General features: G+C 45.3%; 1 protein-coding gene across 1 annotated transcript; it reads right to left on the bottom strand.

Annotated features, from left to right (window-relative positions):
- Positions 1-7,716: 7,716 nt before the first annotated feature.
- On the bottom strand, positions 7,717-21,434 carry LOC143275590 (kelch-like protein 26). The gene is made up of 5 exons (XM_076579801.1): positions 21,304-21,434; positions 17,687-17,829; positions 16,703-16,766; positions 13,162-13,320; positions 7,717-8,982 (listed from the first exon to the last, which is right to left on the bottom strand). The coding sequence occupies exons 1-5, from the start codon at positions 21,430-21,432 to the stop codon at positions 7,717-7,719; spliced, it is 1,761 nt and encodes a 586-aa protein (XP_076435916.1). The 5' UTR covers positions 21,433-21,434.
- Positions 21,435-24,180: the final 2,746 nt, after the last annotated feature.

Below are 24,180 nucleotides of genomic sequence, written 5' to 3'. Positions count from 1 at the left end.
CTTGACATTGATGCGTATCCTTGAAATTGAAGTGCACCTTTGAAACTGGTAACGGGTGGCTTTGATTTGAAACTGGAGCGCGTCTTTGAAATCAATGTGTACCTGAAATTGGTGCGTATACTTGAAACTGGTGTGTGTAAATGAAAATGGAGCGTGTTTTGAAATTGGTATGTGTCCTCGAAAGTGGTGTGTGTCTTTGGAGTTGAAACTGGCGTGTGCTCTTGAAACTGGTCCTTGTCCTTGAAATTTGTGAAGGCATTTGAAAATTGGTGCATGGTCTTGAAACAAATGCGTGTCCTTGAAATTAGTGCCTTCCTTTTTGAAGCTGGTGCATGCCTTTGAAAGTGGATGCTAGTCCTTGATATAAGTGTGTCCTTGAAACTGGTGCGTGCCCTTAAATGGAAAAAAGAAAAAAAGATTTCGGCACAGACTAATAATATTCAACTGATGTTCTTTCGTTAATCATTTGGAAATGTTTTTGCTTGATACTGACAAAAATACATAACATATTCTGACAAATAAATATTGAACAAGGACTTGGAAACAAAACCCAAACTGAAAGAACGAAAGACTGATATGATTTGATTTTATCTTATTTTCTAAGCATATGAACAGTGGATTTGTTTGATACAGATATTGTATGCTGACAGATGATGCACTGAACTATAAACTTACATTTCACTATTGAACAGAAATAAACCTGAGGTATAATTCATAAATATCTTTCTCCCATACAACTGGCCGAAATACCTGAGCCGGTTCATATTTCTCCCCTACTTTTTGTAAATCAATCAGTTAGCCAGTAAAAAGGCCCCGTAGTCTTTAGCGGCCATTTGGGCAGTGAATTCAAACCCACTGTGTCTAGGGGCAGAGCTTTAGGAGGGCAGGGCCCAATCCTCTCTTTGCACAATTTTAACTCACTCCAGACAATGGAACGCTATAGCGCTCCTGACGTAAGGTAGCGTTCCGGATGATGGAACGCTGCAGCGGCTTTGACAATTAAAAATTTTTCCACGTTGTCCTCATGGGGTAGCATAATAATCACAGCTACACCGGGCATTGCAAACATGCCAAGGGTCGAATGGAAAGTTTCTTCATGAGATTTCGTAACAACACACTCCACAGCGAGCCAGCAAGTTCAGGACCCCACATGACAACCTAATCTGCATACGTATCGAAAATGGGACAAGATGGCGTGGAGAGCCTTGGCCAAAGGAATGATTCAGCGCTTATAGCTGTTAGAGGCGTTTGATTGGCTAAGAGCAGGCCAGACTAAGAGGGGCGTCTTTTCACTGTTAGCCGCGCGAAATTTGGCCAAACAGAGCAAACCATAGGCCTAGTTTGCATCAGTTTGACATGGTACAGTATATGACACCAAAAATGGCGTCACAGGCGATACAGGTGGAAATTTTTTGAGCAAACTAGATCACGAAAGCAGCTTTTACCGCCTCTGAAGTGATTGAAATGTTTCAAACTGAAGATTTTGACATCGACGAGGATGATGAAGACGTTGAATAAATTATCTGCAGTGAAGAAAGCTACCGGCAAGAAGGTACTGATGACTCCGCTTCTGAGAGCAGTGAAGGGGAGGGGGGTGGGTGTTCACATGACGTGAGGAGAGGGGTCAGTGGGTCAAGTTCAGTGAGTTTCATTCAGTTACTTTATGTTTTTTTTATTTTTGGTGATTTTTTTTTTCCTAACCCTTACAAATGGGTCATCTGTAGAGAAAAGCAAGGGAGAGAACTACTCGTCCGGAGTGAGTTAACTTTCCCAAGGGTCAAGGTAGTACCCATTTGCACCTTGGTGGTGTGAGGAAATCTTGAAGTGGAACTGTGCCTTTCCCTTTCCCAACATCACAACACCGTGCTGAAACAGTGGAGTGATGGCCTAGAGGTAACGCATTCTGCCTAGGAAGTGAGAGAATCTGAGCATGCTGTTTCGAATCACACCGGCAGCAGTCGCCAATATGTTCTCCCCCTCCACTAGACCTTGAGTGGTGATCTGGACGCTAGTCATTCGGATGAGATGATAAATCGAGGTCCTGTGTGCAGCACAGGAACAAAAGGCTTGTTCCTGGCAAAACTCATCGAAAAATCCACACTGATAGGAAAAAAACAAATAAAACTGCATGCACAAAAAAAACCACAAAAAAATGGGTGGCGCTCTCAGTGTAGCGACACGCTCAACCCTGAAGAGAGAGCAGCCCAAATTTCACACAGAGAAATCTATTGTGATAAAAAAGGAGAAATAGAAAATACAACTTCATCTAACCCTGATCACTGGAACAGAAAAATTCAATGCCCGATATTCTGCCTGCCATTAACACCAGTACCTGAGCCAATCTTGTTAGTATTTATCTCCCCCCCCCCGCACCCCCCCCCCACGTGACTGGCTGATTATGATGTAATACCTGAGTGTTGAGGTGTTCATTTTCTCCATCATCAGTCTGGGGATAAGACAAAGAGAGGCTCACCACCTTACCTGCTGCAATCTTCTTCTTCTTCTGCGTTCACTCGTATGCACACGAGTGGGCTTTTACATGTATGACCGTTTTTACCCTGCCATGTAGGCAGCCATACTCCGGCGTTTTCAGGGGTGTGCATGCTGGGTATGTTCTTGTTTCCATAACCCACTGAACGCTGACATGGATTACAGGATCTTTAACGTGCGTATTTGATCTTCTGCTTGCATATACACACGAAGGGGGTTCAGGCACTAGCAGGTCTGCACACATGTTGACCTGGGAGATCGTAAAAATCTCCACCCTTTCCCCACCAGGCGCCGTCACTGTGATTCGAACCCGGGACCCTCAGATTGACAGTCCAACGCTTTAACCACTCGGCTATTGCGCCCGTCCTCCTGCAATCAATAATCCTGTCAGCTAGTCATTAATTTTATCATTTACTTAACACCAAAAAAAAAAGAGTGCAAGAAATAATAATTGTGCTTTAAACACAAATCTTAAGGAAAATCTAAACATATACTGTGTGTACAGGAATAATTTAAAATCAAATAAAAGCTGCGTGAATTCATTACCCCCCCCCGGTTTCTTAAAATTTCATTTTTTTTGCTCTTCAAGGCCTTTTGAGTTCCAAGTATAACACCCAGTTTAAAAAAACTCAACTGGGCAAAGAAAACATGGCATGCAGAAAAAATAAATTCAAACAGTGAAAACAAAACGGAGCAAAAAAAAAAAAAAAAAAAAAAAAAAAAAAAAAAAAAAAAAATCAATAAAGTACATGTGAACAGGAAAAAAAAAAGGCTTGTGTATCACAAAGTTTTCTTTTTCTTCTTTTTTTATTTCTTTCTCTCTTTCCCCCCCCTAAAATGACTTTAAACTAAACACTAAAGCATGACCCTCTCGTGCCTATTCCTAAAGGGAACTGATTTCTGCCACGTGCAAAATGCTATTCCACCCAAGCGAAGAACTAGAAAATTACCAATGGGTCAAGGTATTTTATGTGTTTGTTGTTGTAATTTTCTTTTAATTTGAAGAAAAGACAGGAACTCTCCAATCAATCTGACATAGGTTGTTGTTTTGTTTTTTTTGTTGTTTGTTTTTGTTTAACTCTCGACAAAACAAAACATCTTGAAGCTCTTTTCTGCATTGTGTGTAAGTTGTGGATCTTAAATCTGGAAAAAAAGGACAAATTTTTAATTTTCTGAGAGGGTGGGGGTTGGGTTGTTGTTTTTTTTTTTTTTTTCTCCTTGGTTTTTGTCGTTGCTGTTGTTGTAAGATTTTATTTAAATCTGATCAAGGACATCTGTGAGGTATGATCTGCAAAAAAAAAAAAAAAAAAAAAATCAATACTGGATACACACACACACACACATACAAATGCAAAAGGACATTTATAAAACAAAGTGACACCAAAAAAAAATCCCTGATGTTTCTCTCTATAAACTCCTGGAAAATGACAAAAAGTTGTGCAAGATCAAGATATCGTCAGAAGTGAAAGTTTTGTTCCGACACCTGCTCGTGTACTGCCCCACTCCCCCCCCCCCCCCACCCCTACCTTCCCTTCCTTCTCAACCCTCAACACTCCACAAAACACACTCACACACAGTGACACACACACACACACTACACTGCAGTACAGTACACACTACACAAACTCACACACAGTGACACACTACACAAACACTACACTGCAGTACACACTACACAAAACTCACACACTACACTGCAGTACACAACTACACAAACACAAACTTACACACAGTGACACACACACACACACACACACACAACACTGCAGTACAAACTACACAAACTCACACACAGTGACACACTACACAAACACACACACTGCACTGCAGTACAGTAAACACTACACAAAAGCACACACAGTGACACACACACACACACTACATTGCAGTACACACTACACACACAACAAAACAAACTTACACACAGTGATACACACACACACACACACACACAAACACACACACTACACTACAGTACACATTAAACAAACACAAACTCACACACGGTGAGACACACACAAACACACACACACTACACTGCAGTACACACACACACACACACACACACAGTGACACACACACACAAACACTAAACTGCAGTACACACTGCACACACACACACACACTGAACTGCAGTGCACATGACACACACAACAAAACACAAACTCACACACACAAACACACACACTACACTGCAGCACACACTACACAAACACACACACACAGTGACACACACACACACACACACACACTACACTGCAGTACACACTACACAAACACACACACTACAGTACACACTACGCAAACACACACACTACACTGCAGTACACACTACACACATACAAACACACACACTACACTGCAGTACACACTACACAAACACACACACAATTCCAGGGACTCTCACCTCAACATTTCGTCCACCAATGAGGTAAAAAACAAGAGGCAAAAATTTGTATAACAAATAGATCAACAAGACTCTGAGATAGTAAAACTTCTACTTTTTTTTTTTCTTTTTTTTTTCCTAAGTCAGAATCTCTCCAACCAAAATCCACATCATCGCTTGCTGACCCTAAGTCGGAATCTCTTGTTCCAATTCGTTCACTGACAATCTTTTTTTTTTGTTTGTTTTGTTTTGTTTTCCACAAATCACCTTCGTTCCTCCGCCCCAATTAATATTTCCCATAATCCTTCTTCCACCACATCATTTTCAATCAAGCAACACATTTTGTTTTTTTTGTGGTCAACAGACACATACATGCATTTCCACTCTTCACTCACGTTAAGATCTGTAACTAAACGAGCCATCATTTCTTATGGGTTTTTTTTTTTTTTTTTTTTTTTGGTTACTGACATCAGTTCCAATTCATAACCAAGGTTTCCCTAGTTTTTACAAGTTTATCGTAAATCATGGTTTCCAAGTCTCGTCAATGGAGAGGTAGCTAGTAGTAGTAGTGCATTTCTGGTTCCCGTTCCACCCTGATTCAGTACAGGAATCGTTCAAACAGTCCTGATTATCTACATGGTATGTAAGTTCAATCAACGCTAACATACTGTTGAGCTTCATATCATGGAATAAAAAAAAATTTTTTTAAACCAAAAAAAAAAACCTAGGATTAAAAATATTCTTTTAATGGATTAAAACCTGAGCCACTTCCTGGCCCATCTCAACAAACAAGATATTAAAATTCTTTTAATAGACTAATCAAACAGGCCATTTTTTTTTTTTTTTTTTTTTATTGGGGGGGGGAGGCATCCATCGTAATAATATCAAATTCGTAACACCATCTAACACCCTTATCTAAAATCTTGCAACAGCCAAATACCTTTTTACTTTTTGTTTTTTTTCGCTCTGTCCCCTCATACCAACTGCAGGCAGGGAACAACATCCAATCAATGTTTTTTTTGCTGTTTTTTTTTTTTTTCTCTATATCCCCCCCCCCCTTTCTCTCAGTCTCATCACTCAAATTCTCTGTGCATCTGACTGAACACTCTCGCCTGACATGACGTAACCGTAGCCGACCACACAAGCTCAGAAAAATCAAATTACAAGTGTCATCATCAGTGATTTATGAACTGTCTTGTTTTTGTTTTGTCTGGGTTTTTTTCGCTCTTGTTTCTCCCACCTCCTCACCCCACCCCACCACACCACACGCCCTCACAGCTCTTTCAAAAGTCTGAAGAAGAATCACAGCAACAGTCACTTTGGCTCAGAAGGGGTGAAATGGAGGGGCAGGGGGAAGGCGGGGGGGGGGGGTTTCGGGGGGGGAGGGGACCCACAAAGGGCAGCCAACTCCTGTCCCAGTCCGAATTCCATCGTCGTCGTCATCCACAGAAAAAAAAGAAAAAAAGAAAGAAAACAAAAACCAAAAAAAAAAAAACCCCTCTGAAGTCACAAGATTTCACATACGGACTTACCGACGCATCGGGAAAAAAAAAAAAAAAAAAAAAAAAAAAAAAATCTTTTTCCACCTCACAAGACAGCTCGCTTCATCGTCGACAAGCCAGTTACTTGCTAAGACTGGAACCCACAACCCTCCTGCCCCCCCCCTCCACCCCACACCCACACCCCATGCCCAGCCCAAAACCACCACAGTGATGGGAATGAGAGTACGCCAAACAGACTGATTTCCCTGCACGCTGCCTCGCTCCAGGTTAGTAGCTGACCGATACAACACCCTGAACCTCCGCTGCTTTACCGTGCGTGCGTACAAGTGTTCCACCACAGGTGTGTGTGTGTGTGTGGAGTTCCTCAGTCTGCATTTTCTCTGCAACAACACCACCACTCATGGGTCAATTTTTTTTTTTCTTTCTTATCCACAATCAGCAAGGACGTTCCACGTTTTTTCCTCAGCACGTAATTCTTTCCTCATCCCTAAGAACCCAAGGCATTGTTGACAAGATCTGCTCCTTATCGGGGATTCAAACTTCACAGACGTTACTTGCTCTGTCACGCTCTCTTCCACTTCCACATCGCTCTTGGAACCATTGCAGCAAAATATACCTGTTACTTTTCTTTTAGAAACCCCCCCCCCACCCCACCCTACCCCAACCTCCCTTGGAACCATTGCAGTGAGAAACACACCTCTAACTGTCAGTTCTCCTTGAGAATTATCTTGGATTATCTTCTCGATGACTCACAACTATCTCACACCTTCCCCCAAATCCTTCTTGGAACCGCCGTAGCGAGAAATACTTGTCACTTTTCCTCTGGAACCCCTAAAAAAACTCCCCCCAAACAACCTCTCAGAGAACAAACATAGCTAGAAACACCCCCCTTCACTTTCATTTTTCCTGGAGAAACTACTGGCAGATTCTCTCATCACTTTTCCTCCGGAAACCCCCCCAAACCCCCTCTCAGAACGATCGAAGCAAGAAAAACACCCCTTTTCACTTCTCCTTGAGAAACTTCTGGCAGATCTACCCATCGCAGAAGTTCTCCTCGGAACCGTCGTAGCGAAAAATACTCGTCACTCTTCCTCCAGACACCCCTAAACCCCCTCTCAGAATGATCGAAGCTAGAAACACCCCTTTCACTCTTCAATTTTCCTTGAGAAACTTCAGGCGAAGATCTTCTCATCACGGAAGTTGTCTCACATCGTCCTTGGAACTATCGTTTCGAGAAAAACTCGTCACTTTTCCTCCGGAATCCCCCCCCCAAAAAAAAACTCCCCCAAACCTCCTATTCAGAATGATCGTCGCTAGAAAAAAACACCCCTTACACTTTCACTTCTCCTTGAGAAACTTCTGGCAGATCTTCTCGTCGTGGAAGTTGACCCATAGCTGCGTGCACATGGCCGAATTGAGGCTCATGCGCTGCGGGGCCTTGGCGTAGCGGAACCAATCGTCAAGGTCAGGGTCGAATGTCCAGATCTCGTCCTCCGTGGCAGTGCCGTGCTCGTGACCCAGGGCCAGGATCTGGCCCTCGAAGTTGGTGTAGTGGCCGATGGAACGGCCGCTCAAGGTCGAGGTCAGCATCGTCCACTGCCGCGTTGACACAGTGTATGACTCTATAGGGATCTGCCCATAGAGGGGGACCCCCGTCTTAGGAATGCCCCCCAGGACGAAAAGCTTGTCGCCCAGGGAGACCATGTCGTGGAGACGCCTAGCGTACATCATGCCTGGGAGGACCTGGTAAGCGCGGGCAGCCGGGTCGAAGCAGACGAAGCTGTTGGTGGTCTGCCGGTCCTGACCCGACACCCCCCCGGACAGGTAGATCTTCCCGGCATGAACCGCCGCCGCCAGGGAGTGGGTGGGGCTGGGCAGGGGCAGCAACTCCTCCCACACATTGCTCTTGACGCTGTACACCTCCACCGAGTCCAGGATGGCGAACTGCTCCGTGGAGCCGCCGAACGCGTACAGGTACCCGTCGAACGCCACCAGCGAGAACTCCAGCCGAAGGTGGCGCATGGGCCGCAACTCCTGCCCGGCCAGGTGGCGGGGGTCGAAGCGGAAGAGCGACGACATGAGCGTGCCGCCGCCAAAGTCCACGATGCGGCAGACGTAGGCGAAGTTCTCCACCGACGCCACCCGGCAGTCCCGGCTCCCGTTGACGTCCGAGAAGAGCGTGTGGAAGAGGGCCGTCGCCTGGTTGTAGGCGATGACCTGGAACGGCATGTACGACGTCCCATGGTGCACCATGATCAGCGCCGGCCCCACCGACCGCACCTGGCACGCCTTGTCCACTATGGGGTGCCCCTTCTTGCTGTCCGCGTGGTACTGGAACCCCTTGGTCACCAGCTGCTGACCAAGGGCCGCCGGGCATCGCTGGACCGCCTCCTGCTCTCGAGCCACGCTCAGCTCGTTCTCCGACATCAGCCCGAAGCGGATCTGCTGCAGGCAGCGGGCCCCGTCCGTGGCAAGGCGAGAGGGCGCCGCGTGCAGCCACTTGGTGACGCACATCATCAGCTGGAACTCGGACGAGATGCGCAGCGTGTTCTGCGACAGGTGCCGGCTGAGCGTCTCCCCATCCATCTTCAGGAAGGCCTGCGACTGGAAGACACAAGAAGAGAGGACAGTTGTGATGATATATATATATATATATATATATATTTATGTAATAATTATAAATGATAATAATTCAAAATAATTATAATAATAACAAGAGAGGCAAGGCCTTCAAGACTCACTTGTGATACACTGAAAAAAAAAAATCCAAGCTTTTTATGTATTGAGTATAATTTCAAAATGTAATGTTTAAGATGAGAAAGATCAGTTTAAAGGGAACTAAGTCCCCTAGCATTAATTACAGAGTAATTTCCCTTTTTTACTAGCTGCACCAAAACGTTTGCAAAATTAAAAAAACTTCCACGCTTAGCAAAAGAAGTTCCTGTTTGAACAAAAAATGATAATAATGACTGCTCTTGTTGTTGGGTCAGAATATCAGATCAAAGTGCCAAGTTTAGAGAATACAAAAAGTATAAATATAACAGTAAATGCAGTTTGCATATAATTAGGCTTCATTTAAAAAAAAAAAATTTGTGCTCATCCCAGAGGTGCAATATTGTTTTAAACAAGATGACTGGAAAGAACTGAATTTTTCCTATTTTTATGCCAAATTTGGTGTCAACTGACCAAGTATTTGCAGAGAAAATGTCAATGTTAAAGTTTACCACGGACACACACACACTCACACACACACAGACAACCGAACACCGGGTTAAAACATAGACTCACTTTGTTTACACAAGTGAGTCAAAAATGATAACAGAACTCACCATCCATCTTCAGGAAAGCCTACGACTGGAAGAAACAAGAAGAGAGGACAGTTTTCATTGTTTTTTTTTTTTTTTTTTTTTGTTTTTTTACATAATCAATGATAATAAATAATTCAAAATAATGATAACAGAACTCACCGTCCATCCTCAGAAAGGCCTGCGACTTGAAGACACAGGAGAAGAGGATTGTTGTGATTTTTTTTTTTTATTCATTCATTGTTTTTTTGGATAACAAATAACGAACAATAATTCGAAATAATCGTAATAATGAATAATAACAAAACTCATCGTCCATCTTCAGACAAGTCAGCTTTTATCATTAATAATAAACAAACAAACAAACAAAGAAACAAAGACAGAAGGAGAATACAACTCCCCATGCAACATCAGAAAGACCTGGAACTGAAACATTCTACAGCTGATTTTTGACTCACTTGTGTAAACAAAGTGAGTCTATGTTTTAACCCGGTGTTCGGTTGTCTGTGTGTGTGTGTGTGTGTGTGTGTGTGTGTCCGTGTGTCTGTGTGTCCGTGGTAAACTTTAACATTAACATTTTCTCTGCAAATACTTGGTCAGTTGACACCAAATTTGGCATAAAAATAAGAAAAATTCAGTTCTTTCCAGTCATCTTGTTTAAAACAATATTGCACCTCTGGGATGGGCACAAAAAAATTAAAAAAAATTAAAAAAAGAAGCCTAATTATATGCAAACTGCATTTACTGTTATATTTATATTTTTTGTATTCTCTAAACTTGGCACTTTGACCTCTTATTCTGACACAACAACAAGAGGCAGTCATTATTATCATTTTTTGTTCAAACAGGAACTTCTTTAGCTAAGCATGGAATTTTTATTTATTTTGCAAACGTTTTTGGTGCAGATAGTAAAAAAAAAAAGGGAAATTACTCTGTAATTAATGCTAGGGGACTTAATTTATCACAAGTGAGTCTTGAAGGCCTTGCCTCTCTCGTTTGTTTTCCCATTCAAGGACTGCAACTCCCACGTTTGCTAGGCAGCCTCAAGAGGGCTCTTAGGTGTATGCCCGTTTCTCCCCCACATTCAGGGAATGCTCCATTTTACTTGCTCGATCAAGTACTGAGGCAGTCCCAAATCTGAACAAACCCTAAAAGCAGTCATCGTCATCACTTCCATCATCGCAACATCTCCACTGGCTCCCTGTCTCACACAGAATAAAGTACAAGATCAGCACTCTATGTTATAAATGCATTCACAAATCTGCCCCTTTCCTTTCTCCGTGGCTGCCCTTCACCTCTACACACTCCATCTCGCTCTCTACGATCGGCTTCGGACCCACTCTAGTTTACGCATACCCGCGTTCAAACACTCGACTGTTGGCTGCCGGTCTTTTCTCTGTCTCTGGACCTTGCAACTGGAATGAACTAAATTACAAGTCTGTCATGTACTGTGTAACATTGCCACATACACTGTCGCCATGTACTGTTTGCTTTTTGACCTTCCCTACGAATTCATGGGGCATGAATGACAAACTATTAAGCTCCGTCGTCAGAATGTGTACCTTTGTCAACAGGTCACCTCTTCATGTTAAGAGCCTTCCCTTGCATATTTCGATGTGGTAATTGGGTGAAACGTATTAACTCGATGCTCTCTTCCGTTCGACGGAGAGATTAACTGAAAGAACTTGTCCTGAACTCATGTATCCTCAATGACCCAGCACCACCATCACATCCCGAGTCATTCGAAGAGACGATAAACCAGTAAAGAGAAACGGCAAAGGGTTGCAAAATTGTGTCGATCCAATCACCACTCCATAGACACACAACAGTCCTCTTCAACTGAGAACTGGCCACTGCCGACTACTGAGTCACCTTCACCGGTATGAAGATCGCCCACACTGATGAGTGTCCATGTGGCACTGGACCCCAGACCCTGAACACATCCTCCAACACTGCCCAACCCATGAAGCTCTACGGCGTCAAACCTGGCCAGGGGCACAGAGCTACAGGCGCAGCTTTGGGGAGACCGCCACGACCTGGAGAAGACCGTGGGTTACATCGTGGCGACAGGGGTGACCGTCTGACGCAGCCAAAACATCGAACGCAGAAGAAGAAGTACTGTTTGCTTTTTGACCATTTTTTTTTTTCCATGTGCACCCACGGGGAATTTTTTTGAATAAATCTGGACTTGACCTGACCACTACCACTAACTCCAAAGCACATGTACTGACCGGACTTAACTCACTCAGTACGGCCAGTCCTCTCTTCTCCTCTACACAGACCCCTCGGATGTCCAGTGGGTGTCTGAATGACCCAACCTTTAGCTTCCGTCGTCAGAATTGTGGTATTCTTTTGTCAACATTCACCTCTTCAGTATAAGAGCCTTCCGCTTGCAATATTTCGATGATGGTAATTGGGGTGAAACGCTGTTAACGTCGTCTCTTTCGCCGTTCGTACGGAGAGAGTTAACTGAAAGAACTTGTCCTGAATCATGTATTCCCAATGACCCACCACCACCACTCACATCCCGGAGTCATTCGAAGGAGACGATAAACCGCACGTAAAAGAACCCACGGCAACAAATGAGTTGTTCCTGGCAAAATTCTGTAGAAAAATCCACTTCGATAGGAAAAACAAATAAAACTGCATGCAGGAAAAAAAAAAAGAAAAAGAAAAAAAAAAAAAAAAAAGGGTGGCGCTGTAGTGTAGCGACGCGCTCTCCCTGGGGAGGAGAGCAACCCGAATGTCACACAGAGAAATCTGTTGTGATAAAAAGAAATACAAACACAAATCATACCACATGTATTGACCATTGATGCCATACCACACACACGTACTGACCCGACTCAACTCAAAGAACCTGCCCAAAACACTGTGCTCCCACCACCATCAACACCTACTACATTGTGCTTTCATATCTGTGAAACTGCATGTTTGTTGCATATCTGTTATGCAAGTGTGTGTGTGTGTGTGTCTGCGTGTTTTACATTTATTTGCTTATTTATCATCATTGTTGTCCCTTTTTTTTTGTGCGCTTCAAGTTGACTTCATCAAGATTTTGCGCCTTACAAATATTAGTAGTAGTAGTAGTAATTTTATGTATTTATCTATTACTTTTATTTCTTTTATTTTTTTTTTCTTCTTTTTTTTAAAATTATTATTTTTTTGTGGTTATTTTATGTGTGTGTGTGTGTGTGTGTGTGTGTGTGTGTTATTTTTTTTATATATTTATATATATATATATATATTTTGGCTGTTGTTATTTTATTTTATTTCATTTTATTTTTCTTTTCTTTTTTCTCAAGGCCTGACTAAGCACGTCGGGTTACGCTGCTGGTCAGGCATCTGCTTGGCAGATGTGGGGGTGTAGCGTATATGGATTTGACCGAACACAGTGACGCCTCCTTGAACTATCGATACTGTGAGCCGCGAACACCTCAGACACAGACACTTACACCACACACACACAAATACTGACCTGGCTGAACTCGAAGAACTTGTCCTGAATCATGTGCTCCCAGTGGGCCGTCACCTTCTCCAGGGAATAGGTGTCGGCGATGTGTAGGAAGTCCTCGGCGTTGTCGAAGGTCATCAGCGACTTGATGTAGTTGGAGCACACGTCCAGAGCAAAACTCACCTGTAACGTTTTAAGATTTTTTTTTTTTTTTTATTATTTATGAGAATAAAAATACAATAATAATAATAAGAAGAAGAACAACAGGAATAATAATAATCTTCTTCTTTCTTCTTTCTGTTACACAACCAACATCGACTTGCCGATGACTGTCGTGGTTCGTGCATGCTGGGTATTTTCGTGTCTCCATTGCCCACCAAACACTGACATGGGGTACAGGATCTTTAACGTGCGTATTTGATCTTCTGCGTGCATATACACACGAAAAGGGGTCAGGCACTAGCAGGTCTGCACATATTTTGACCTGGGAGATTGGAAAAATCTCCACCCTTTACCCAACAGGCACCGTTACCGTGATTCGAACCCGGGACCCTCAGAATGAAAGTCCAACGCTTTAAAACACTTGGCTATTGCGCCCGTCATGATAATAGTAACAATAATATGATAATACACCTCACTACTACTACAAGGTTCATACAGACTTTTGGGACCAAAAAATTGGGAATTTTTAGGCACGGGGGACCCGATGTAGTTGGAGCACACGTCCAGAGCAAAACTTACCTGTAACGTTTTAAGATTTTTTCTTTTTATGAGAATAAAAATACAATAATAAGAAGAATAAAGAGGAACAGGAATAATAGTCATAGTAATAATAATAATGATAATACGATAATATACCTCACTACTACTACAGGGTTCATACACACTTTTGCGACCAAAAAATAGGAAATTTTCCTCTTCAGCACATATCCCCTGTTGTTACGCTTCCATGCTGTAGAGGGAGGAACGTCATGTCGCAAGTGGGAGTATTTGTATTTTTGTATTTCTTTCTTTTTTTTTTTTTTTTATCACAACAGATTTCTCTGTGTCAAATTCGGGCTGTTCTCCCCAGGGAGAGCACGTCGCTATACTACAGCGCCACCCATTTTTTGGTTTTTTTTCCTGCGTGCAGTTTTATTTGGTTTTCCTATCGAAGTGGATTTTTCTTCAGAATTTTGCCAGGAACAACCCTGTTGTTGCCGTGGGTTCTTTTACGTGCGCTAAGTGCATGCTAGCACACAGGACCTCAGTTTATCGTCTCATCCCGAATGACTAGCGCCCAAACCACCACTCAAGGTCTAGTGGAGGGGGGAGAAAATATCAGCGGCTGAGCCGTGATTCGAACCAGCGCGCTCCGATTCTCTCGCTTCCTAGGCGGACGTGTTACCTCCAGGCCATCACTCCACTCCGTGGTTCGATGCCACCATAACCGACACAGGTGAAGTGGGCCGCAAGAGAGGTGATAACAACATCCCTTGGTGCCGTGGTCAACGCTGAGAGGAGGTGCTGCTTCTTCTTTTCTTCTTCTTCTGCGTTCGTGGGCTGCAACTCCCACGTTCACTCGTATATACGCGAGTGAACTTTTACGTGTATGACCATTTTTAACCCGCCATGTAGGCAGCCATACTCCGCTTTCAGGAGTAAAGAGAGAGAGAGCAGGTGCAATTTTTGTGTTGCATGCCCACCCCTAGAGGACCACCTTCCTCCCTAAGCAGAGGGAGGGCTTCCCCGTCCGAATCGGTCACCACTGGACACGAGACGGTTGAGGGCATGCCACATGACGGAGCCGCAATCTGTGGCCACGGACGTCATGTAACGCAGACAGTATGAGATGCCGACTGTCAGTTGGGGGCTTGTGTCTGAGCCACCATTGGTTGGGTAACAGCAGAGTCTAGCAGTGGTGGCAGAGGGAACTGCCACCACCGAGGTTGGAGGAACCGAGGGACCGTGCACGCACCCGCAGTGCGGTCCGAGGGGGCAAATCCTGGTGCAAGGGAGGTAACTGCGGCGCTCACTGGTGGGGGGTGCTGAAGCGGGGGGGTTGCTTCCCTTGAATTTGAAAATTCTGAACCGGGGGGGGGGGGGGGGGGGGGGGGGGGGGGGTGCACACATGTCCGTGTGCCTGTCCCCTAGTGGGTCAACTTCCTCCCTACCTAGAGGGGCGGCTTCCCTACCTGAAACTTTTTAGGCACAGGGGACTTGATGTAGCTGTAGCACATGTTCAGGGCAAAACTCACCTGTACCATTCTGATAGATTTTTTTTTATGAGAATAGATATACGATAATAATAAGAACAGGAAGTACAAAAAGAATACTACTACTAATTATACGATAATATACTTCACTACTTCTACGGGGTTCATACACACTTTGGGACCATAAAATAGGGACTTTCTAAGGACGGGGAATTTGATATGAAGAGGAGTGATGGTAGCTGGTTCGAATCACGGCTCAGCCAAAGATATTTTCTACCCCTCCGCTAGACCTTGAGTGGTGGTGGTCTGGACGCTAGTCATTCGGATGAGATTATAAACCAAGTTTCCGTGTGCAGCATGCACTTAGCGCACGTAAAAGAACCCACGGCAACAAAAGGCTTGTTCCTGGCAAAATTCTGTAGAAAAATCCACTTCTATTAAAAAAAAAAAAAAAAAAAAAAAAAAAAAGTCCCAAAAACAAATGAAACTGCACGCAGGAAAAAATACAAAAAAAAAATGGGTAGTGCTGTAGTGCAGCGACATGCTCTCCCTGGGGAGAGCAGCCCGAATTTCACACAGAGAAATCTGTTGTGATAAAAAGAAATACAAACAAATACAAACATTAACACCAACTATCACTGCCATTGTTCTCATTTATTCAATCATTTATTGTCAGTTATTTTCCTTATCATCATTATTATTATTATAAGCAACATCGCCATCGTCACTAGATTTTCAAAAACATCATCATTATGATTGTCACTGTAAATAACATATCTTTTCAATTACATAAAAAAAAAAAATCTCTCCCTTTAAAGAAAAATTGTGGCAACTTCAAAGGACGACAGAGTGGACAATGGGCAATGACCGCACTGATCTGTAAATGGTTGACCATGTTGGTGTTCTCTCACACACGCCACACACACACACACACACACAAACAGCCAACCACACACACACACAGAGCCACACACACACACACAGAGGCACACAGAGGCACACACACACACAAACAGCCAGCCCCACACACACAGAGCCACACACACACAGAGCCACACACACACAGAGCCACACACACACACAGAGCCACACACACACAAACAGCCAACCACACACACACACAGAGCCACACACACACACACACAGACAACCATGCACACACACATAGCCACACACACACACACACACACACACACACACAGCCACACACACACACACACACACACACACACACACACACAGCCACACACACACACAGCCACACACACACACACACACAATCATAATCACACACACACACACACACACACACACACACAATCATAACCACACACACACACACACAGAGCCACACACACACACAAACTGACCTGTAAATGACTGGCTGTGTTGATAATTTCCGTCAGGTTGTCCAATGTCAGAGCCATCTCCCCGCTGTACACAAACACACAAAGTTAGCTGCCATGCTGTTCTTTGGTTTATTGGTGACTGAGGCATGTTTTCTGTCAGATGAAAACACATTCAACATCATCATCATCGTCGATGTCATCGTCAACATCATTCCTCCTCATTCTGTAGCAGAAAAAAAAAAACCCACAAAAAACCAACAACAACAAAACAACCAAATACATCTGCATGCCTTCACGGCCTGACTAACCCGCGTTGGGTTACACTGCTGATCAGGCATCCGCTCAGATCAAATACGCACATCAAAGATCCTGTAATCCATGTCAGCGTTCCCGTGGGTCAGGGAAACAAAACATACCCAGCATGCATGCACACTCCCGAAAACAGAGTGCGGCTGCCTACATGGCATGGTAAAAACGGTCATACAAGTAAAAGCCTGCTTGTGTACGTATACGAGTGAACATCACTATTGGAGTGATAGCCTAGAGGTAACGCGTCCGCCTAGGAAGCGAGAGAATCTGAGCGCGCTGGTTCGAATCACGGTTCAGCCGCCGATATTTTCTCCCCCTCCACTAGACCTTGAGTGGTGGTCTGGACGCTTAGTCATTCGGATGAGATGATAAACCAAGGTCCTATGTGCAGCGCGTAAGAGAACCCACGGCAACAAAAGGCTTGTTCCTGGCAAAATTCTGTCGAAAAATCCACATCGATAGGAAAAAACAAATAAAACTGCATGCAGGAAAAAAAAAAAAACCCAAAAATGGGTGGCGCTGTAGTGTAGCGACGCGCTCTCCCTGGGGAGAGAGCAGCCCGAATTTCACACAGAGAAATCTGTTGTGATAAAAAGAAATACAAATGCAAATACAAATACAAAACACGGGAGTGACAGCCCACAAACAAAACAAGAGGAAGAAACTGAAAACTGACACCAAAGCGACAGGCGTCACCTGTAAATGAAGTCGATGATGTGCTGAAGGCCGTCGGCCGTGACCCCTTTGAGGTCAACCGTGTTCTGCTTGCTCTCCGCCATGACCCCGCCAAACATGACCCGGAAGTAGTCGCTGGTCGCCGCTAGCAACGCCTTGTGTACCTGAAAACACACCACCACATTAATTTTTTTTTTTTTGGGTGCTCCCCCATCATCTGCTCCGTTTCAGTGGCATTACTCCCACGCCGCTCATTTACATTTCCCCGTACACGGCCACACCCGGGTTCGCCCGTCACAGTTCCACTGTCGGCAGTCCACAGGGAACCATCAATGTTAGGTCGCCAGGAGGTCCACACACCAGAGGAGACCCTGCACTGCCACCACCACATAATTATTCTGTTTGTCTGGCTGGTTGGTGGTTGTGTTTTTTCCGCCCCTCTCTTACGATGACTTTTTTTCCCTCCTTTTTTTCATGTATTATACAGCAGCATCATTACAATTGCTTGGTTAACTCTCTCCATACGAACAGCCAAAGAGACGACGTTAACAGCGTTTCACCCCAATTACCATCATCAAACTATTGCAAGCGGAAGGCTCTTATACTGAAGAGGTGAATGTTGACAAAGAATACCACAATTCTGACGCTGAAAGCTAAAGGTTGGGTCATTCAGACACCCACTGGACATCCGAGGGGTCTATGTAGAGGAGAAGAGAGGACTGGCCGTACTGAGTGAGTTAATACACCCCACTGACTGATGACCCTTGGCGGAAAGAGATCAGGGTGGCCAATGTTTAGGAAGAGCAGCATCTACTTTTGTGTGTGTGTGTGCTTTCAACAGGTGCAATCGCCGAGTGGTTAAAGCACTGGACTTTCAATCTGAGGGTCCCGGGGGTTCCAATCTTGGATGACGGCGCCTGGTGGGTCAAGGGTGGAGATTTTTCCAATCTCATGTATGCAGACCTGCTAGTGCCTGAACCCCCTTCGTTGTGTACACATACGCAAGCAGAAGATCAAACACGCATGTTAAAGATCCTGTAATCCATGTCGGTGTTCGGTGGGCTATGGAAACAAGAACATACCCAGCATGCACACCCCCCGAAAGCGGAGTATGGCTGCCAATGTGGCGGGGTAAAAACGGTCATACACGTAAAAGCCCACTCATGTACTAGTGAACGTGGGAGTTGCAGCCCACAAACGAAGAAGAGCGTGTGTGCTTTCCAACAGCATCACTGATTTTCCTAAACAACTGAAACATTATCTTGGGGAAAAAAGTCGAGATACAGACTAGTGACTGACATCCTGACCTGTAAGCTCTGTCTGATCTCAGTAAGGTGACAGCCCTTCAATGACATCCTGACCTGTAAGCTCTGTCTTACCTCAGTGAGGTGACAGCCCTTCAATGACATCCTGACCTGTAAGCTCTGTCTGATTACAGTGAGGTGACAGCCCTTCACTGACATCCTGACAGGTAAGCTCTGTCTTATCTCAGTGAGGTGACAACCCTTCACCGACATCCTGACCTGTAAGCTCTGTCTTATCTCAGTGAGCTGACAGCCCTTCACTGATATCCTGACCTGTAAGCTGTGTCTTATCTCAGTGAGTTGACAGCCCTTCACTGACATCCTGACCTGTAAGCTGTGTCTTATCTCAGTGAGGTGACAGCCTTTCACTGACACCCTGACCTGTAAGCTGTGTCTTATCTCAGTGAGGTGACAGCCTTTCGCTGACATCCTGACCTGTAAGCTCTGTCTTACCTCAGTGAGGTGACAGCCCTTCAATGACATCCTGACCTGTAAGCTCTGTCTTATCTGAGTGAGGTGACAACTGACCAGTGACTGACATCCTGACCTGTAAGCTCTGTCTTATCTCAGTGAGGTGACAGCCCTTCACTGACATACTGACCTGTAAAATCTGTCTTATCTCAGTGAGGTGACAGCCCTTCACTGACATCCTGACCTGTAAGCTCTGTCTGATCTCAGTGAGGTGACAGCCCTTCACTGACATCCTGACCTGTAAGCTCTGTCTGATCTCAGTGAGGTGACAGCCCTTCACTGACATCCTGACCTGTAAGCTCTGTTTTATCTCAGTGAGGTGACAACCCTTCACTGACATCCTGACCTGTAAGCTCTGTCTTATCTCAGTGAGGTGACAGCCCTTCAATGACATCCTGACCTGTAAGCTCTGTCTTATCTCAGTGAGGTGACAGCCCTTCACTGACATCCTGACCTGTAAACTCTGTCTTATCTCAGTGAGGTGACAGCCCTTCACTGACATCCTGACCTGTAAGCTCTGTCTTATCTCAGTGAGGTGACAGCCCTTCACTGACATCCTGACCTGTAAGCTCTGTCTTATCTCAGTGAGGTGACAGCCCTTCACTGACATCCTGACCTGTAAACTCTGTCTTATCTCAGTGAGGTGACAGCCCTTCACTGACATCCTGACCTGTAAGCTCTGTCTTATCTCAGTGAGGTGACAGCCCTTCACTGACATCCTGACCTGTAAGCTCTGTCTTATCCCAGTGAGGTGACAGCCCTTCACTGACATCCTGACCTGTAAGCTCTGTCTGATCTCAGTGAGGTGACAGCCCTTCACTGACATCCTGACCTGTAAGCACTGTCTTACCTCAGTGAGGTGACAGCCCTTCAATAACGACCTGTAGGTCCTGTCTTATCTCAGTGAGGTGACAGCCCTTCAATAACGACCTGTAGGTCCTGTCTTATCTCAGTGAGGTGACAGCCCTTCAATAACGACCTGTAGGTCCTGTCTGATCTCAGTGAGGTGACAGCCCTTCACTGTTAATTGAGCCAACTTCTCAACAGAATCCAAGGGGTTAAAGACAAGAGTCTGGGCTCTGATGAATATTGATTCTACAGACAGAAGCTTTTTGGCTGACTTTGTGACCTTTCTGCAGCCTAATAATGCACTGATTACCCCTTCAAAACTTTCCCAACCCTGAAAAACGATTTCTTTTCGGGAATTTTTTTTTCTTCTTCTTCTTCTTTTTGGGCCCTTTTTTCCTTTTTTCTCATGATTTCTCCTGGTCCATTTCCAGAATCATTGGGCAGAATAGGCAGGAATAGTGTATGTTTGGAGGTTGTGTGTGTGTATGTGTGTGTGTGTGTGTGTGTGTGTGTGTGTTTGGAGGTGGTGTGTGTGTGTGTGTGTGTGTGTTTGGAGGTGGTGTGTGTGTGTCTGTGTCTATGTGTGTGTGCGTTTGGAGGTTGTGTGTGTGTGTGTGTGTGTGTGTGTGTGTGTGTGCGTTTGGAGGTTGTGTGTGTGTGTGTGTGTGTGTGTGTGTGTGTGTGTGTGTGTGTGTGTTTGGAGGTTGTGTGTGTCTGGAGGTTGTGTGTGTGTGTGTGTGTGTTTGGAGGTTGTGTGTGTGTGTTTGGAGGGTGTGTGTGTGTGTGTGTGTGTGTGTGTGTGTGTGTGTGTGTGTGTGTGTTTGGAGGTGGTGTGTGTGTGTCTGTGTCTATGTGTGTGTGTGTTTGGAGGTTGAGTGTGTGTGTGTGTATGTGTGTGTGTGTGTGTCTGGAGGTTGTGTGTGTCTGGAGGTTGTGTGTGTGTGTGTGTGTGTGTGTGTGTGGGTGTGTGTGTTTGTATGGGGGGGGGGGGGGGGGGGGGGGAGAGACACGAACCTCAAACACACGGCCGTCGGCGGACACCTTGAAGTCGCACAGCTCCATGTTGCGGCGCAGGGCCTGCAGACGCTGGATCACCATGTCCCCGTACCCCTCCGCCACGATCTTCTGACCCTCCGTCGCCATGGTGATGGTCAGCTTCCTTCCTGTCTCGGGCCTGTCTGCATACCTGTGGCGACATAAAGGGCAGCGTCCCGTCTTCGTTAGCATGTGTGACAGGGGGGGGGACGTGATATGTACATATGACAGTCAGTCGTGTCTGCATACCTGTCGTAACATAAAGGGCAGCGTCCCGTCTTCGTTAGCATGTGTGACGGGGGGCGTGATATATGTATATATGACAGTCAAGTCGTGTCTGCATACCTGTCATAACATAAAGGGCAGCGTCCCGTCTTCGTTAGCATGTGTGATGGGGGGTATGATATGTATATATGACAGTCAGTCGTGTCTGCATACCTGTTGTAACATAAAGGGCAGCGTCCCATCTTCGTTAGCATGTGTGATGGGGGGTATGATATGTATATATGACAGTCAGTCGTGTCTGCATACCTGTCGTAACATAAAGGGTAGCGTTCCGTCTTCGTTTGCATGTGTGACGGGGGCGTGATATATATATATATATATATATATATATATATATGACAGTCAGTCGTGTCCAACTGATGATGGAGCCTCCCGTCGGACCGACGGATGAGTAGGCAGGCAGGCTTATCTGTCGGTGTGTGCCCTCATATGGGAGAAGAGGCCGATTTCTGGATGCGCGTGGGAAAAGACACGACTTCTTGAAAACAGCAGCAGCCCACATCACAGTCAGCCCCTACCCCAACCACGACGTTGTCTCCCTGACCGACGCCCTGTCCATCTTGCAGGCCCTTTGGTCCAACAGACGACGGGCGCAACAGCCGAGTGGTTAAAGCGTTGGACTTTCAATCTGAGGGCCCCGGGTTCGAATCACGGTGACGGCGCCTGGTGGGTAAAGGGTGGAGATTTTTACCATCTCCCAGGTCAACATATGTGCAGACCTGCTAGTGCCTGAACCCCCTTCGTGTGTAAATGCATGCAGAAGATCAAATATGCATGTTAAAGATCCTGTAATCCATGTCAGCGTTCGGTGGGTTATGGAAACAAGAACATATCCAGAATGCACACCCCCGAAAGCGGAGTATGGCTGCCTACATGGCGGGGTAAAAACGGTCATGCACGTAAAAGCCCACTCGTGTACATACGAGTGAACGTGGGAGTTGCAGCCCACAAACGCAGAAGAAGAAGAGAAGGTCCAACAGAGATCCAGAACGCAACGATCTGTCCTCCTCTCTCGCCTCCCTCTCTGCACAAGTCACACAGTCACCCTACAGTGGATTCCCTCCCACTGCAACGTGCTGGGCAACGAGACTGCTGACTCCCTGGCAAAGGAAGGGCACTACGAAAGAGCAGACGGACAGGTACTACCAGCTACTCTGAATCCAGGACCATCATTAAGGCCAAGCTGCAGAACAAGTGGAAGCAGCGGCATCCACGCCACAACAGAGCAGACCCGTACTACCTGCTGACTCGTCGCGAGCAGGTAGCCATTCTCAGGCTCAGGACAGGCCACAACCGCCTGAAACACCACCTACACACGAAACTCCTTATCGGCGACACAGAGCAGTGCCCCTGCAGAACAGGCAGCCAGACAACAGAACATCTGCTGCAGTCCTGCCCGCTCCACCAAGCGCTCCGAGAGAAAACCTGGCTTGACCCAATCCCAGCGGCCCGGAGGACCTGCGACGTACTGCCGCCTTCGTCGAGGAGACGGGGGAATCCATCTGATAAATGACGAACGAGACAACAACAACTCTTGACTTTCCCCGTTCCACCCTGTGAACGAGTTCCCCACTTTGGGTTGCGGAAGGTTAATTAAAACGGTGGAAGGAGAGGATGCATTGCACACACACACATCTGTACATAACATACACACAGTCACACACACACACACACACACTCATCTGTACATATACACACAGTCACACACACACACACACACACTCATCTGTACATAACATACACACAGTCACACACACACACACACACACTCATCTGTACAGAACATACACGCAGTGACACACATGACATACACACTCATCTGTACATAACACACACACACACACACACACACACACACTCATCAGTACATATCATACATACAGTCACACACACACACACACACACACACACACACACACACTCATCTGTACATAACACACACACACACAAACACGCACCTACACATATACACAAATCATATCATACGTACACATAAACACACACATAAACACACACACAAAAATAATTCACATATAAAATTTTATTTTCTCTTTCCCTTTCTTTCTTTCTTTTTTTTTTGTGACCTCACATTGCACAAAACCACACACACACACACACACACACACACACACACACACACAACACAAACAACAAACATACACGTTGATGCATGTACACAAGGTTTCGAAGTCTTTTCCTTTCCATTTCTTTTTATTTTTTTCTTCTTCTTTTTTTTCTTTTAGTCACCTCATATCACCACACACAACAAAAAACCAGGAAACCTGAGAAGCAAAACGGACGACCCTGACAACGCAGGTAAGGCAGCAGAGACGAGACCGTTAGGGTCATTGACATTTCCAGACATCTTCCACTGTGTGTGTGTGTGTGTGTGTGTGTGTGTGTGTGTGTGTGTGTGTGTGTGTGTGTGTGTGTGTGTCTCTCTCTCTCACACACACACACACACACAAATGATGTCACCACTCCACTCTGGGTCGATGATCACTTGACTTTCCACACACGCACGCATGCACACACACACACACACACACAAAATACATGCACACAAGCATT

Source organism: Babylonia areolata, chromosome 30 (assembly GCF_041734735.1).
Source record: "Babylonia areolata isolate BAREFJ2019XMU chromosome 30, ASM4173473v1, whole genome shotgun sequence".
Taxonomy (NCBI): domain Eukaryota; kingdom Metazoa; phylum Mollusca; class Gastropoda; order Neogastropoda; family Buccinidae; genus Babylonia; species Babylonia areolata.
Note: the sequence above shows the minus strand (reverse complement) of the source record. Positions and strands in the feature narration are given on the sequence as shown.